This window comes from Falco peregrinus, chromosome 5 (genome assembly GCF_023634155.1).
Source record: "Falco peregrinus isolate bFalPer1 chromosome 5, bFalPer1.pri, whole genome shotgun sequence".
Classification (NCBI taxonomy): Eukaryota; Metazoa; Chordata; class Aves; order Falconiformes; family Falconidae; genus Falco; species Falco peregrinus.
Window position 1 is genome coordinate 18,633,998 of NC_073725.1, and position 18,718 is coordinate 18,652,715.

General features: G+C 37.5%; 1 protein-coding gene across 30 annotated transcripts in view; it reads right to left on the bottom strand.

The window, feature by feature from the left end:
* Positions 1-18,718, bottom strand: part of CLASP2 (cytoplasmic linker associated protein 2) — a 146,720-nt gene that overhangs the window by 84,343 nt on the left and 43,659 nt on the right. For 26 of the 30 annotated variants that reach the window (XM_055803403.1, XM_055803405.1, XM_055803402.1 and 23 more), the window contains one exon: positions 6,268-6,414. In XM_055803403.1, the coding sequence (XP_055659378.1) occupies positions 6,268-6,414 (147 nt within the window). Of the gene's footprint in view, positions 1-6,267; positions 6,415-6,928; positions 7,046-18,718 lie in introns of those variants that run through there. The other 4 variants (XM_055803425.1, XM_055803427.1, XM_055803428.1 and 1 more) reach the window with 4 other exon arrangements.

Here is an 18,718-nt window from a genome sequence, read left to right on the forward strand (position 1 = left end):
CATTCACTGTGGGGGCAAGGAAGCAAACAGGCATTCTATAACAAATCCTGTAATTCAGAGTGATATCCAAGGCTGATCAGAAAGACAAAAAGGCTAAAATTCAGCTGGCACCTTGCAGAAAAATCCTTTAATTTCACAGCAACCTGGAACCCAAAAAGGTAAGCAAGTAGCACAGAACGCAAGGGATACTATGCCGACCAAGATTATCTCAGAGCAGTTTTATGTCCTACAAAGGGCCAATACAGAACAAGGAGGGTGGGGGGGAAATCCTCATTTGACAAATATGGCTAATACAGCACTTCGGAAATCACCTGCTGAGGGATACAGACTTAATAGAAGAAAGACTCCTGTACTTCCTTTCTGCAGAACTCACAACTTAAAACACCACACCTAGGCATTGATTACTATGAAGCCTTTCTGTGTGTGTGCAAGTAAACACAGAACTGTCTTCAAGAGTCTGAAGATAATCAATACAGCAAGCATGAGCTTACGCTGTTCCAAGTCCATTGAGTAACAGGTTGTATTCACAGTCCCACATTTATTGAAGCCCTCTTAACAAAAATGTTTCTTAATTCCAGTATGTAGTTTCAATGAGGTTAACTCCACGTGGCTAAGATTTCAGAAGGCAGTATCTATTTTTCAGTACATTTGTTTTATGCAGAACTTTCCATTTAAACTGTTTCCTACTAAAGCCTCTAAACACTTCAAAATGTCTTCCACCTGGTAATAGAGCCAAAAAAAGAAAATCAGTACCATTTTAATACTTCTCAAGGAGCTGTACTGCTATTATTGAGAATAAAAAAAAAAAGAATTAAGATACTGATAGAACACACTGTAGACAGATACACAAACTAAACTTAAATTGCCTAATGTTGAGAATAGCTTCCTACAGTTAAGAATACGTTCCTGTAGTTAAAAAAAACTTGTGGTGGTGTTATAGTTCTGACAGCCTTCTTTTGCTGAAACTGTTCAGCTGGTTCACCCAAGTTTTTCCAGTTACTTGATTTCTAAATAAAAGGAGGTATTTTTAATGTCTTTTCAGCAATCATCAAACTTTAGGGGGCTTTTTTTTTTAACTTTAAAAATTAAGACCATTCTAAAACTGAGGGTTATTTCAAATAATGCCAGCATCAAACCTCAATTTGGCACAGCTGCAGTCTTCACAGAGGACCAGATCCTTTGGACAGTTTAAGGAAAGAAGGCAACATCACCATTTTTATGTTGGATGGGGGGAAGCTTTTTGCACGCATGCTTTTTTTAATAGGAAAAAAATCAACGAACTCTGTCCTTGGAGATCCATTTCATATTTTTCATACCTGGCATCAACAACATTCTTACTCCAAAATATCTTTTTAAACAGCAGTTACAATAATTCTGACATTTAAATGAATAATATCCACTTTGGTGGTGGTTTGTTACTGGATGACTCATCCTAAAGCAACATACGTTGTCTCAAAAAGTGTAACAATGTTATTAGTGTTAAACACTAAGCAATGTATAGTAAGGCTAATAGGCTCATACATTATAGATTTAAAAAGCTAATGAACCAGATGTAAAAATACAAATCTAACTGCACAAAGTAGAAAGTCTGCCTTATTTCAAAATAAAACACTACAAATTAATGTTCCAGCCCTACAGCAAGTTAATATACACATTCATCATAACTGGGTTTCATCAACAAGCTTTTTCAAATGTCACATGGTTCTACCAAAATACGACCATTCCTACATTTAATCCATGTTAAGGAACAGTGACTTAAATTGACATTTTGGGAAAAGAAAGGAGGCTAGTCTTGATGAGGTAAAGTGAGGCTTCCTATTAACATCTAGATTACATAAAGCTTCTGAATAATATACAAGTGAGTAATTCCCTAGAAGACTTGGAACAGGGATCTCACATTTGCAAGAGAACCTGCCAAAGACCTAGAAGAGATGTTGAACAGCACAGGGACAAGGATACAGCTTGTTTGGCTCACATCCTCAGCTTAAGTCTTTTTCTACAGTAAATTATGGGGTCTCTTACAATCAAAAAGCTGCTTGCCATACTGCCAAGGAGAAGCCCACAAATATCCATTTCTGGAAGAGCATAACACACTCTCAAGTGAGAAGGCCGTGGAGCCAAGGGCTATTTCCAGAGGCTCTGCCACTTAAACGAAGAGCTGAAAGCAAGTCTGTCAGAAGCAAGCTCATCAGCTACGTATTTCCTGGCAAAGGACTAACTCAGGCACACGTATTGACCATGGAATAAAAAATATGCCAAACAAAGCACTGTTCCATTAAGCTGAAGACCTATCACTTCCCATTCATCATTAAGCAAGAAGGTCAGTGTCTGAAACACCTCCAAGCTGTAATGTCAGATGAGAAACAGCCTGCTGGATTTCTTACTCGGGGCAGTACACCACTGAGGCTGCCTGCTCTGGTACTTTTCTGGCAAGCTATCTTCTACAGGGTTAATCACACCTGTCCACAAATGCGCAAGTTCTACAAGCTCTTCCATCCCTATTCCCAACAGGAAAAGAAAATATCTTGCACAGTCACTCACGGCACAGGAGAGAGAATTCCAGCCTAAGTAGGCCGTTGCCATTGCTAATGTACAAACCTGTTTCACCTGCCTTCCTGGACAATGACTTTGCATTTCCAGTGCCATGGAAGCGCATTTCCTACACTAAATGGAAAGTGTGTAGCAGTGAAAAAATACCTTTTTGCATATTAGATAGGTGGGTGCTTTCACTTGAACAGAGCATCTGGTCAGTGGTGAAATTATCCATTTCTTCAATAAGAAACATCCCCATGGAGTATATAACGAAAAGCCAAGCACACATGCATCAGAGGTATAATTCAGCAAATAACAGCATGAAAGCAAGCAAGCAGCATGGCTAAGATGTTTAATTTTTCTTAGCCTCAAGACAGGAGAGCATCCACTCTCTTTTAGAACCAGGAAAAATTTCTACGTATTTTATTGTCATCTACCACTGACAGGAAAAGACGTCTTTCTAAAGCAATATCCTAGGATAAGGATCTCTAGAATATAAAAGGCAGCTTAAATGAACAGAACTTGCAGTAATCTCAGCCTACGCTCAACAATTTCTACCTGCACTAGCAATTCTGCCTGGTCACAGAAGCCTGAAGGGAAGAAACTGCAGCAAAGGACTGCTTCAGCTGCAGGTCACCGACAATGACTTTGGAAATTTTTGTGAAAAGGAAAGAAAAAGCCACACAGTTAATGGAGCTGCTGCTACTTTCTCCTCCAAGGTATGAAAGTATCAGAAAACTTAGGCAAGCAGGACCAACAGATGGCGGAATCAACAGATGGCAGAACCACAAGGTAAGCAGTTGTGAGCCCGAAATACCTGTAGCCAGTGCTTATTGAGGGAAGGGTGAGAAATTACATGCCCACTGATTATGGGCTTGGAATGCACTGGCAAGCAGAAGGATTTGGGACTGCAGAATATGGCAGAGCCTTAATAATTCAGCAAGAGCAGACAACTTCCAGAACCACAGCTTTGCTCCATAAAGATGTCAATTTTCAGGCTGGAGAAAAATCTCAGGTGTCCTTTAGGCAGGCACCTGCAATGCAGACCCTACAGAAAATGAATGCGAAAGAGCACCAAAGTTTCTTTGCAGCCATTAACACCCATGAGTCTCAAGGTAAGTGTAACAGGATGACCTAACTGGAGTCTTCACAGACCATGATTCTCTGTGGAATAAAGCTCTCTAAACACAGCAATTTGTCCTGTAATGAGTGTGCTTCTAGACACTTGCCCTGTTCATGTACACTTCTCTAGCAGCCATTTCTGACTACTGTCACATGGGATAGTGGACTACACAGACCTCTCGTCAAACCTAGTATTGTTCATATGAATAATGTCAGGGGAACTCCTCACTTCTGGAAGAGACCATGACTTAATTGACTTGTTTAAGAAACACTTTTGGCATCTACACTGATGTTCTTTATTAGGCTAGGAAATGCAGGATTTGTAAATACTACACAGAAGGGTAAGGCTCTCAGTGTAGATATTTAATATTTTTATCTGCTAGGAGTCTTGTTACTAGACAGAACTAGTTTAAACACCGGTAACCTTAAAAAAAAAAAAAGTATGGAGATGGAAAAAAACATTGAAAGATACAAATAATGAGCAGCAGGAGTAAAATGAAGACAAATACTAGCCCCTAAATGCAAACAGCAATAATAGCCTTGCTGATCAATGATGACATACTGAAAATGCTAAAAAGAAAAGATCAAGGTCCAACTCAAGGAAAACTTGAAGGGAAAAACACAAGAAAATTTAACTAGAAAGCATATCATTTTATGTCATGAAGCAATTCTGTGCACAAGGAGATTAACAGACATGTGAAAGTTTCTCCCTGGAACACAGCAAGAGAAAAAAGTAGAGGTCGCTGAGAACAATTGAAGACTGGAAGACAAATTTCCACCTTCTATCCATGCGGTGAAGAATACAAGGCATAACATCTCTCCTAAAAAATATTAAGGCAAAAATTCTCCATGGTCAAGCACCTGATCAGATGTGCACCTGCACAACCACACCACAGATGCACATATAGACAAGCATTAAAAGACCAATTTAATCAACATTATAAAGCCCAGCCAAACATTTAATGCTAAATTTTCAAAATTCTTACAATAAAAAAAGGAGGGGAAACATGCGCGTGCGAACACACAGTATTTTCCAGAGTTGAAAGGAGACACTATAAAACAAGGAACGACAAAAGTGCTCCGATTTTGGCATGCTTCGGTTTTGTCCTTATTTCATGTATTTTTTCCTTTTAATTTTTGAAGTTTGGCAATATAGAAGAAGGAAAACTAAATGTAATAATTTTGGGATTTTTTAATTTCCTTCACTACTGAATTTTTAGACAAACTGAAAAATCAGCTGAGTGGTTATTCTGTTCTTATTTCCCTTCCCCTGCTCTCCCATCTCCATGTTTTTACTGCAGAGCATGTAAAGTGAAAGTCTACATGTAATAACAATTTTACATTTTAAAAATTTAATTTTAATAAAATATTATTAAAATAAGCACATACTGAAAGAAACTGGAATCCTGAGCATTCAGTTCTGGTACTATGTATCTTAGTCTTGCAGGCAAAGAACGACATGCTTCAGATTAAAGGAGATATTATTATTATTACCTATTTGTGTAATAATAATCATAACAATAAATACTAAGAGTCAATTTCAAGAGGTAACTTCCTTTAGGAAGTCTTTTAGATGGTATGCTATCTATTTTGAGTTATACTATGGCAGTGTTGATCCCACCCTATGCAAATCTTTCAATTTATTAGGAATTGTGAAGATCACATTAGAAAAACAATAAACTGTCAAAAGATTGGCTATATCATTATAACACAAAAATACTTGAGGCAGCTTGTTTGGCATGTGCATTTTTTTTTTTGCATTTCCAAATTTTATCCTTGCTTTGCAGTTTGCATAAGGCAATGTTACATGAATAGGAACATGAAGAAATTACTCCTACAAAAATTCCTTACTGAAAGAATCAATTATTCATAAAAAAGCCATACCCGAAACATGATATATTTCCACTTATATATTTTTTTGAATGCATACATGAACCCTCAAAAAAGCTGTCACTTCTTTAGCAGTAAACACTTGCTTTTGTTAATTACCCCCGCCCTAAAAAAAAAAAATAAATATGCCTACTTCCATGTTTGAAGACTAGAATTAGTAAGCATCATTATTATACTGCTGTGAAGCCTACCAAGCAAAAAAACCCTGGCAAGGGTTTTGGCCCTCCATTTTTATCTTTCACAACCAATTTCACAATACTCTGGCAGTTTAAGAAATGATAATATACACTTCTGTTGTAATATACACTTCTGTTGAGATGTATGGTTAATGGGTAGTCCTTTCTAGCCAGTGCAGACCTACAGTAAAAATTTCATCCACACAGACCTACTACAGAAGCTCACACTGTACTTACATATGCAGTGAGGTGTGGACTCTGTATCACAGACACCCATATATTCATTTCACCACCACAACCGCTATCTCCAAATGTTAATTTTATTTATGAGAGGCCCTTACAAGCTAAATGTACATTCACAAAACCAGACATGTGCATACACCTTTACATGTGAATAATTATGTAAAACGGGGTCCTTTACTGTTCTCAGCTCTGCAAAAATACTGCAGTCATGAATTAAACATCACCTTCCAAAGTTCCCTGTTTTGTGCCTGCTCTGGCAAGGTTTCTGGGAACACCGATAAGAATCTTAATAGCTTTACATTACCTCCAACCTTAGGCCCACCAGCTGATCCTGGCTTTCTTGCACTGTTTGAAGGATTTCCTGGCTTTTTAGGTGCCGGAACCTTGAAGGCTGAAGCAGCTGATGATGGCCTATTTCCATCCACTGACTCTTCATCATCAAAGCTTTTGTCTAGAAAATGAAACATTAAATAAAAAGTACAACTATTAAAATGGTTGTATATTTATTTCCTAATCAACTGTTTTTCTTCACATGTCACAGAAATACACAAAATGCATAAATAAAAACAAATATTTATCACTTTGTCCTCTGTCTCTGACCTAGGAATAAAATGACAATGACAAATAAACAGCATTTTCTACATACTATGTTCCTATAAAGTATTATTTTGCTTTCATAATTAACCACTATAAAACCTGGCATAAAAATGAATCCTATGCACTCATTCCCACAAAAGGAAAATATCTGTGCACAGACTGAATATTTTTGCTGATTTCTGAATATTTTCCATAAAGGAAAAAGGGAAATGCTCAGTATAATGTTTTATCATTCCAGTCTACCAAAGGCAAATGCTTCTCCCTTTTCTTCTTTTACTCATGCATGCATTTTTTGCTACACATCCTCCTACAATGTGTCTAACCAGCACTCCCTATCTCTTTCCTTCCACCCAGATTTTTCAACTTACAATCACAGATCCTCTTGCAGATCAGCCGCCTCATTCCTCTGATAGCTCTTCAATCCCCTCACCCTAGGACGGACCCAGCACCTCACATGGCCACAGGCAGTAAATTCTCAATACTAATCAAAGATTCTATCAAAAACTGCTCGCAAACACCCTAGATCCACCACTGAGATTTGTGCCGGCATCTTTCTCTGCCTTCCCCGCACTAGGTGCCGCACAACCAATGAGCTGCAAGGTGACATCATCTTCTGGGAGCCACCGCCAGAGGAAAAGGTGAAAATTCTCCATGCAAATAAATTCATTCCCACACAGAGCATTTGCCACTATTTCAATCCTTCATTAAAAAAATTAGACGGGCAGACAATAGTCTGGGGTTTGTATTCCCCTTTCCTGTCATTTCAGGTTTGTGTATTTTTAATCAGGAAAGGAATTCATCCCTAGCGACTGAATAAAACAGTCTCAATACAAAATATTTAGCCTTCCAAAAAAACCACCAACCCAACAAAGTCCAACAGTACAACATAAGTTTCTCAACCCACTCATGGAAAACAGATTTATCTATAAGCTTGAGCATGGAAAACATGTCACCCTGTGGTTCCTGTAATAAATAAAATGGGCGAGGCTGAGACACAGCTGCACGACAGTAATGAAAGACCAATTTAGTATGTTATCTGCTCTAAAACCTGCCATTTCTAAAAAAAATTAAAATTAATTGCAAAGCTTTATCATCTCTGTAATGGTAGCTATTTACCTTTTGCTTATTCAGAACTTGCTCCCATGAAATGTCAACTATATTTAGTAATACAGCCTCCCAAAGGAAGGCACCTTTCACTAAAAGGATAAAGCAAGGTTTTGTCCAACAGCATTTGCAGCACTATCAAATATTAGAGAACACCCCGCACCTAACATGTCCGAGATCACTGTTGCTATAGTTAGCAAATTTTTCCAGCATTTGCTAAAAGCTGTGCATTGCACTAACAAATCTTCGTGATTAAAGACGCAGCAAACCAGCACAAGAAACATTTGGATGTATACTGACTATTTTCACTAACATCATTTCCTTCTCTCCTACAAAAACTGATTTTTAAGAGAATCTTGCTAAGAATAATCATGTCTGGATATGTAAACTCTCAGAATGGGGGGGTAGGCATCAGCTCCCCCCCCCAGCCTGTGCGTTGCCATGGAAACAGCACACCCGCTCAGCACACTGGCTGAGGCAGAATACATTTTGATTCCTGATGCTTTCACTCTTTAGTATCTTAAATAGAACCAGACATTAAGGTTTTTCAACAGGGAAAAAACACTAATCCAAATGCCAGATTAAGTGTAATGAACCAAACACTACAATAGAAGTGTAAATAGTAATACTGAATACCTAGGATACCTGCAACTTTACAGATAATTTTAAAATAGCATGAAGTAGTATCTTGTAGATTTTTTTAATAGCATTAACAGATCAACACTAACCTATGAATATGCTACCATAAAAACTGATCAAGAGTGAAAATATGCTTTTCAAATAAAAACAGTTTTGTTGATGCATTTTTAGATTTGATTAACAAAATAGGCTAGACTTTCATGTTACTATCCAACAGCACTACAATGCACCATTGATATGCAAATATTACACAAGAAGCCTTTGGAAAAAAAAGTTATTTGCAGTACAATATTAAAAATAGTAAGTGAGCATTTGCTCATTTATGTAAAACCTCCTAATCAAGGAAAACCTGAACAACCCCAAACAGCATACTTGGGAAACCAAAGGTTCACATAAATTAATTTTATTGTTACCAAGTTATTTGTCACGCAGAAGTACTGAAGATGGAGAATTGCAGAAGCTGCTGCATAACCGCAAAATGCAAAAACAGAATTTCAGAAAAAATGCAAATGCAAACATTCCCAGCTACTGACATGCTGTGCAAATTACAGGACAATACATTAAACAATGGTCTTGTTAATACTGTCAAATTACTTTGCCTACTTAAAAGAATTTTTTCCATATATTCAAAATATTGTTAACACTAGACTTAAAATCTACACTACAAAATAGTTTCAAACAGTTTCTTAGTCCACATAAAAACAAGCTTTAAAAAAAAAACCCAAACAATTTAAAATGCATTGTGTTTTTGAGAGACACAGAACTCAACCACTGATACATGGATGTTCTTAACTGGACTTCTCATTATTTATGTTACAACAAATTAAAAATTATAGTCGCTAAAAGTGTTCCAAAATTGTAGCACAGTAACATAAATATATAAAACTAATGGGTGAAAAGGATCTGTTTTAATTCTACTAAGGCTAAAATGATAATGCAGCTGAGTTTCTTCAGTTTTAGGTTTATTTGGTTTTAAATAAAACTCAAGAGGAAAATTTTGTACTGTCTTTTACAAAAACACCAGGGGTTTCCCCTACCCTTTTGGGCCTTTACACTTTTATTTCCCTAACAACAACATAACCCCAAGTGATCTCCAGGGACACTCCATTCTCAGAAAGATGCTTAATCGTATTTGTGAAGATCTGAAACCCAAAGTCTGTGTTTATAGCAGTTAATGAAACAAAAGCATTGCATTTGCTTCCAGTATGACGCGCTTTTCATGTGCTCTCATTCATGTGCAATGGTACACTTGTTTGTAGCTCCCATAAAAGCATTTCCATGTACTTCCACATACAGAACCCCAGCCCAAGGTTACTCCGCAGGGTATAATCAAGGTGCAGTTCTGCTCAAGCCAGCTGAGCCAAACTTGTTTACTACGTGCCTTTGGTTAGCCAATGGACCAGGTTGGAACATCCAACACCAAAAACGCAGAGGGTGCTGCTGATGGCTGTACCGTCAGTATCAAACTGTGACTGTAATGTTAGATTCACCCCATCTGCAAACAAAATTAATTTCTACAATAGAAGTCATAACCCTAAATATAATTGGTATTTCAAAACAAATCTGAAGGATGCAGATGCTTTTTCATCCTAGAATAGCTAGATAATTTTAATTCCAGGTGATTTTAAAGGCCAAACACTTTCAGCCTATCAAATTTTACATATGTAAATACACTTGAGAGCTGAGAAAGCACTATCCAAAACAACATTTTACAACAAAGCTCTAAGCTGTTAAACCCAGGAATAAATTGCTGTATAAATCGCTAGCAATGTACAGAACATCTTAAATGAAAAATCATAATTAATGAAAGACACTGAACCTCAGTTAAAACTCACAAGACTGTTCTTGTACTCTGTATTTTCATTTTAAATCGCAATGAGTAAGAAGAGTTTTGGAGGTAAACACACCCCACAGAGAAGAGCTTGGAAATCTAGTATTGCCAAAAGTTCCCAAAGAAACCTGACATGAAGCAAGTGCTCTCATTCTGGTACAAGTTCATCTGGAAGAGAAAAACTTCAAAGTGGGGGCAGGGGAATAAAAATAAATAGTTTTTCTTATCTTCAGAAAGCTAGAAACAGAAGATTCAACTTCCAAGCGCTAGAAGTTTTCTCTTCAAATGTAGGAAAGAGATCTGTACCCCAGAAGAGTGTTCTACTGGTACTGTGTAGCAAGTGAATTGGTATCAATGAACTGCTGTGCATTTCTACAAAACGTTTCACAGGAGTCAAAGGAATGTTTGTAAAAACCCACCAAACCAACCTGCATGACACATCAGACCCTAGAGTTCACCACACACACTTTCAAAACTTGGGGTTTACCTAAGTTAGTCTTAAAGATTAAATCCAGACAAACCTGACCAATGAGAAACACAGACCAAAACTCTGAACCATAGCAAAGGCTTAAATACTAAAATTCTTAAGAAACAAACTGCAACTTGTATGTGCTGTCTTTGTGCCTTGCAGCATTACTCTTGAGGACCAGATTACAAATATGTAGTATCTGTTTTTTAACTTATTCAGAGAAATCAAAGGATAAGCATTTAAAATCAAACTTGATAGTCAAAGAACATTCTGGTATTCCCAATGCTAAAAACTTCTAAACAACCTATTTACTGTGATTTTGCTATATAACAGTAAGGGTGATTACAGGTGTATCCAGAGACAAAGGAGAATCTAAAACTTTTCATATCTAGAGAGAATAATATTTTATTTTTCAAGAAAATTAAATTGAAACATATTTATTGTTACTGCAACTCAAGCCTTTACCTTAACTGGTCTTAAGATTCATAGAATTCATGTGACATTTAATATCTAACATCTTGGAAAGCACAGACAGTAACAGAATCAATCATCTACACAGCTGCAGAAATAGCTCTATATTCTACTCGTGCTACTCGGAAACAGCCCATGAGAAGTTAACTGATCTCAAAGCAGATCTCCAAGTAACACCACAGAGGGAGAAAAAAAACAAATCCCCTGCAGCAACACCGAACTAAAGCCGGCCATAAAGGCCAATATCAATACTCTATCAGCATCGACATCTTACGTTATCTACTAAGGCTGTTAATACCAACTTGCAGTAGTTTACATGAGATTGACAAATGTCAAACCAGAGAACATAGTAGCTTTAATAAAACTACTTTTAAACTTGGACTTTTGTTAAAAATGTGCCCTTCCTATATCCATTTTCCTTTCAAGTACTGCTAAGAGATACTAAATGTTTTGAACTACTGCTAACAGTTCCTCTTTCACATCACAAACTCTTTGTAACAACATGATTGCTAAATCGCACCCAAGCAAAACAACGACAAGCAGATGAACTCCTTACTTCTTCCAAGTCATTGCCACATCCTGCGCCTACCAAGACAGGGACTGCCAGTCTCCCTTCAGTGATTTACAAACACAGACTGCATCAATTGCTTGGAACATCTGGGACAGGATCATTAGCTCAATTCCAGATGAATTGGTACAGCCTACAACAATTTCTGTCAAGCATGAAAATGAAGCCGCAAGCACTACAGATGCATCAGGTTAGTTGATCCTCCTAATCCATACTTCAAGCCAATGCTCCACATCATTTAGTGAGCACTTTATCCCTTACACATCAGGCATTCCATACAGCCCGAATCTGTTTGTCCTGACACAAAAGGACAGGATTCATTTGCCTAAGCACAGTCATCTAAAACCAGTTTAGACAGTCCTGGGTATCCTGTCTGGCTGCCAGCTGACATTCCAGAAGGGCACTGATCTCTTGCAGGTCTCATGTCACACTTGTTTGCTCCGTGTGGCTAGCGTGGATACTGCAAGGGCACCTCAAGTGGCACTAGACGCCTATGTCTGAGCAGTGGAATCACACCTAGGATGCTTACATCCATTGCAAAGGCATAATTTCTGGGCATTCTCCCTGTGCCGCAGCAAGTAGAGGGATCTGGAACCATTAGGACAGAAATTCTTATTCAAAAACAAAAACCTGCTTCCCACAACGATGGAGCATGGTTTTTCAGAAGATAACAGACTGTAGTGACAGAAGTCAACAAGAAGACTGATTTAACTGACAGATTTAACTTCACTTCTGTTTCTCTTTGCACTCCTGAAAGAGGCAACTGTACCTATGATTCCGTGCTGGCAAACTGTTCTCCCGTTCTCTGCAACATATTCTGATGCTAATGAGCAAAATCTCAAACTCTTTATCAAAAGAGATGTCTTTTTCCACTGTAACCGGGGGGGGGGGGGGGGGGGGGGGGGGGGGGGGGGGGGCGGGGGGTGTTTAAAAAACACCCATGACAAAAGTGGCCATATACAACATAACACAACTTAGTTCAAAAAAACCTCAATGTACTAAAGGCAACTGTGAACCCAAACGGGTTCCTTCACATGACTGTTTTTCAGGCAGTTCCAGTGGACTACAGGTAATTAAAAAAAGGCAGAAAGCATAGTGAGCAGTGGCCACTATGAGTTGCCAGGAATGAGGCAAATATTCATCCGTTAAATTTATGCTGTTGATCCCATTTCAAATTCCAAGGAAGCTCCCCTAACTTTTCAGCAAGCAAAGCAGAGTACAGCTCTCCTACACTCCATCAATCAGCTACAACACAGTGAAAGAGGCTCACACAAGATGTGCTTTTTTTTGTGTGTTCTGGTGTTCTGGTTTGTGTTTTGGGTGTGTTTTTTTTAAACATGCATCTAAATGAATAGAGCAAAAGAGAAGAAGGGAAAACTGGAAAGAAGAGACTAGACCCAACACAGACTTTCAGAAAAGAAATATTTAGGGATGGCAATGGTACTTGCCACAATAATTATCCACATTTCTCACAGGCCTATTCTAATGATACTAATAATTTTATCCATTTCCCTCAATAGTTTCATGAAAGAGTATGTTCTGAAAAGATTTAATTCAGAAAAAACATAACATACTCCAGTATTATTTTCCTGATCCCAATGAAAAGCTACTCTTAGAGTTCATTTTACTATTGTCTGACTGAAAGATAAAATTTAAATACGTGTTCCAAAGCAAGCTGCAATGAAGAAGAGTAAGACAGGAAACTGAGCTAATTTTGCTCCCAAGCAAAGCTCTATCCCAATTTCTGGTTCTGGAGCATCTCCTTTAACCGAAGTTATTTTCTCATTTTTTATAAAGTTGAAGACAGTTTCTGCAAATCTTGCTATATTTTTTACCTTTTTGGCACCTGTAAAATTATTTCCACAGTCCAGGGAAGTTTGTTAATAAATAAATCAATCAATCCTTTAATCAGTTTTATATTCTTGCAATCTGACTTCCCTTTATTATACATTTCCCAAATGCTACTTAGAGCAACTTACTGAAAACTGGTGGTGCAGTCAATATTACTGTACTTTAGAAATCATCAATTTCACTTTATTTACAACTCTCCTCAGGCATGTTCAATACCCTTCTGAATCAACATCTAATAGTGTATAACCTATTAGTAACCAAAACACAATTTTATCAGTAACAGGGGAAAAGAAGACAGCCAGGGTCTCCAGATTTCATGACAAAACAACTGCTAAAATAGGATGCAAGATCAAATCGCAACTTTTTTGAAAAGTATTTTTCTTCAACAATTGTACCATGTTGCTGCTTTAGGCCACACTGCACTAGGGCCAGCACTGAAAAGTTAACAAGTAATGTGTCTTTTGGGCAGGGGGAAGGAAGGAAACACAGAAAGGACACAGACATACTTTCCAGAAGAAACTGAAGAGTAGCCATTTCTGACAATTTAAACACATTATAGGTTAAATCACTAGCATTATCAATGTCCATAGCCAAGCCAAACAACTGATGCCCATTGAGGAAGAAACCATTTGTGGCACTTGCAATACTTAACTCATTCACACAGAAACACTTAAAAGAATTTCATGATTTGATTCTTCAAATTACCAATTGCATCACACAAAGGCAAGAGAAGCAGATGCTAAGGACCATGCTCATTCACCTTTAACATGTGTATGTCACAGAAAAGTGCCATGTGATATACATCATATAATATCAATAAGAAGGTTTATAAACAGTGAGCTTAAACCGCGATTTACTATCAGAGGCTGACAGCGACAAGTTTACTTCTATCATCAGAGAAATAATTCTAGTAGCAAACACATTACTTTTTTAGTGTGGCCAACTTCTGTGTGTTAAAATGAATTTGTACACTTAAGATGTAAAATAGCAAGGCAAATTCACAAATAAAACACAGGTTCTAGAAGCAGAAGGTATAATACGAACACACAGCCAGTAAGATGTGAAGAGATTTGGTTTTCTAAATTTACTTTAAATCCCTGTAGTTTAGGAATTAGAAATAATATTAATCTCTGAACATGAAAATGTGTAGGCCACAGCACAGAATAAAAAGGGTTGTTAATGGTCTTTGAGCTCGCTGATCAACCTGTTCTCTAACTCACATATTCAGAAGTGGAGGCTAAGAAATTACAGCAAATTATCTTTATTTTCAATGCTGCAAATTCACTGTAGGTGACAAAACCTATGATTTTAAGACAACAGAGTCTCCTCAAACTGGACTTCTTATAGGAAGGACTTCCCAGATCTGGGAGTTCTCAAGTATCTGGTATACAGATCTCCTCTTCTTTCGTGGAAACATCACGCAATCCCAGAATAATACATACTGGCTGCTTCCCCTAACTGTTTCTGAAGAGTTTGCAAAAATTGGCTCAATACCACAGTTCTAGACAAAAATCATCTACATCAAAAAGTTTTTGACCTTGAAGTTCAATGGCTGTACTGTTTAAGTTGATTGAACTTTTATCATGTCAACACACAAAACAATCCACAGTGATAAAACTATTTTTACAAATATAAATCTACTTATGTTAATTGTTTAGGTGACCATGGAATGTCATGGAGCTCTTTGGTATTTGATGAAAAAAAAACCCTAATTTGAAAAGAGTAAGTTTCTTCTGCAGGTTAAGAGCTTTGTTCTTCATCCCAGAACTTCTCACCTTCTCTCAGGTTCCAACTATCCACTATTTTGGGGGCTTTTAAGAGTTTCTCAGTGGAAGGGAAGAACTTTCACATCAATTAAATACATGCAAAGCTGTACCAGAAAAATTTTAAACCACTAACCATGAAAATCTTGTTCCCTATACTCTATATAGCTGTGAAGCTTCTTTCAGTTTTAAACTATAGTTACTTCTTGTAAGAATCTACAGGCATAGTTGGTTACAAAGAATGTACAAAACCCAAACACAATTCTTCAAAAGTAAGGCACTTTTATAAGTACAATATACAGAGTCGAATTTCTGATTCAGATGAATACTACAGCATAATCTTCACCTCTGAAGGCATTTCAGACACCTGAAATGATCAAATTATAGCTTACTTGCTCATCAGTATTTACTACAGAAAGACTTTGTTAACAATAACATGTAACAGTAAGGGAAGTCTACTCCTATTTAATAGATAACATAGATGAAAATTAACCCTGCAAGGCAAATATCCAATTAGTCACATGAAAGAGTCTTGCAACATCTGTCAAATAAAATCCTTGCTAGACCTTAAATTTCTCCTTGGGCTGTTGGCAATTCTAATGTTTATTTTAAAATACACCTTCTTAAAAGACAAACAAAAAAACCAAAAAACCCCTAATATTAGCAATGGTCTGGAATAATCAAAGATGTTTCAAAATAAACACAGGTATCAACTGAAACACCAAAGGTGTTTTGTTTTGGTTTTTTTAAATGCAAACTTATTCTTGAAAACAAACGGACTCCAAATGCAACCAACACTTTTGGATGCCAGATTAAGCATATCTAGAAATCTTTTAATGTACTGGTGTTTCATGTTTAATGAAAACTGCCACCACCACCACCCCTGCACACAAGTTTCTCAGAACTGAACACCAAAAATTCATTGACAAATCAAAAATGTCATTTAGAAACAAGACAACAAAACTTACTTGTAGTTATTTTTCTAGAACATTAAAAAAATCGAAGCGCAGTTATCACTCCAGAATCTATGTTGGCTTTGAGAAAAATAACTCTATTTGTCATACATTTGCAGCTTTGGTTTTTAAGAAATGCTTGAATCACATATTTCTTCCTTGAATTGTTTTTATTCACATCAGTGTTGAACCTTGCTCTATTCATCCACTCCCTGAGTAGAAACTGTGTGTTTTCATATAGCCCTTGGCTTCTTTACACATTCCCTCCCTCACCCACTCAGTTGTTTCACTGTCCCTCTGTTCTTTTACTGCTATTAGCAACGGTACGTGCACTTTATAGACAAAACACTACTCAGAATCTATGTTAATCACTGGCAGTAGCATATGACCTTACTGTGAAAAGAAGCTTTGCACTGGTTTGGTTCTGAACAGCAATCGAATTCCAACTCATGCTATCAGTCCTTCCTCTCTCAGGCACAACTGAGTAAAGCCATTTCCCAAGCCAATGTGCCTCACTAACTGCTTAATAAACGGAAGAGGAAGGTTGCGGAGCAATTACAGGCACAAGAGCCAGTCCAGGCACAGTCAGCATGTTAAAAAACCAAACACCAGGCCCAAAGAAGAACAGAAAAGGGAACAAGTGATGCATTTCTGTTCCCCAGAAAAAACTTCAGCTACTATCTTTTTTTCTTTCCACTCAGGAAACAGCTCTGAATGGTACAAAGCACCACAGTTATATCCTGCTCAATTTCTAGGCCAGTGTCGTAATTGTTTTACTACCATCATTCACAGGACTCTGGGTTTAAAAAGCGTCCTCCAACCTACCAGAGGAAAGGAAAGTAAGAAACACACGTTGGAAATGCACATGCACTACAATTATATATACATTTTAAATCAAGCTCATGTCTCAAACATCACTACAGCCTCTGTAGCTTTAATATGCCCAATCTTTTTTTCAGTCAAAAGTAAAGTATTAAAGCTGTACAGCACCCACACAATACAGAAACTCCTAATCAGATTAAAGACTTAGGAAGACAGCCTTCCCTCAGAAAAACATCAGGGAATGGAAGATAATTGTTCTTGTGCTCTAGGACCATGCATCCATTAATGAAGTATTTCAAAAGAAGACAAACCCGTAATTTGTTATGCGTATGTAGTGAGACAGAAAGATAATTCCTATTCATAAACCAGTCACATGTGCTTTATCATCTGAAATGTGACAAGTATTTAAAGTCATGAAACATCTTTACATTGGATGCCATTTAAATAAAAATCCACTAATAAATTAAGAAGTAGATTTATCTAATTCATTGCGTGATTCAAAACAGCATACTCAGCATATACTAGTGCAACAAAGGTGTGCACCAAATATGTCCTCTTACAAAGCTGATTATATGCTTTTGGATAGCCCTCGAAATACCTTGTGTCTGGTACTGCAATATGTGTAGTACATCTTAAGAAAACCTGTATCTAATCTTCCCTTCATGGCCCCTCATAGTTTTAGGCAGGTAATTTTGTCCTTATTCTAATTACCTTGTTCAACTGGGAGCAAGACAGTCCCTTACCTATGAAATAAGATGACACAGAACAACAAACAAGGTAACAAAGCCCTGATGGAAGCCACTGAATTACAAACACTGAACATAACGCACAACATGATGCATCACACTGCAACTCTGTTTGCAACCTCCTAAACACTCTAATCTGGTTATCAAAGGATAAGGGCAGAAATGCATTATCCGCTCCAAGGAACAAGAAATCCAGAGCCAGGAACGGTTCCTGACTGGTTTCCTCAGCAGCCTCAGAACACAACTTGCAGGGCCAAACACAGACCCTACATTCACACAAATATGTGAAATGCCTTTACAAGTGAGATGGTGCATGCTTTCCTACTGGCACACATTCAGTACAGTAGAAGTAACAGTCCAATTGTTTGCTGGTCCACAAGCACAGCACTATTCCCTCCCCCCGCCCCAGACATTCTTCCAACACAAGATCGGAGAGCTTCAGACAGTTAATGTGGGAGCAAGCAGAAAATCTGGCTTTTCCCTTTAATCTTTACTTGGGAAACCAGATTAAGATTCAACTGTTAAGCAGCACATTTTATTTACATTTCTGCTTGTGCTCAAGAAATGGAAGAAAATTCCAAAAGGTTACAATAAGCCAGCGTCTTGCATTCAAGATGTTGAAATTACCACCTCTATATAGCATTTCCAAACACACTCTGCAATTTAGTAACATATCTAGGCTGATTGAGTGAGCAAACCAAATAAAATCAAATCTAAAAAAATCTGTTATCTGAGGTATTTGCACAACACCTTCCAGAAAATCAGCACAGTCTCACAAATAATAAACATACAGACTGGCCACAACGAAGTGACACTTTGTCAATGACATTTCTCAAAGGCTGTAGAATCACTAACCTTAAAACACTGTTTCTTCGAGGCTGCATATACGAGGAAGATGCACATGATATTTGCAAACCGAAAGACCATGGCAAAACTACACT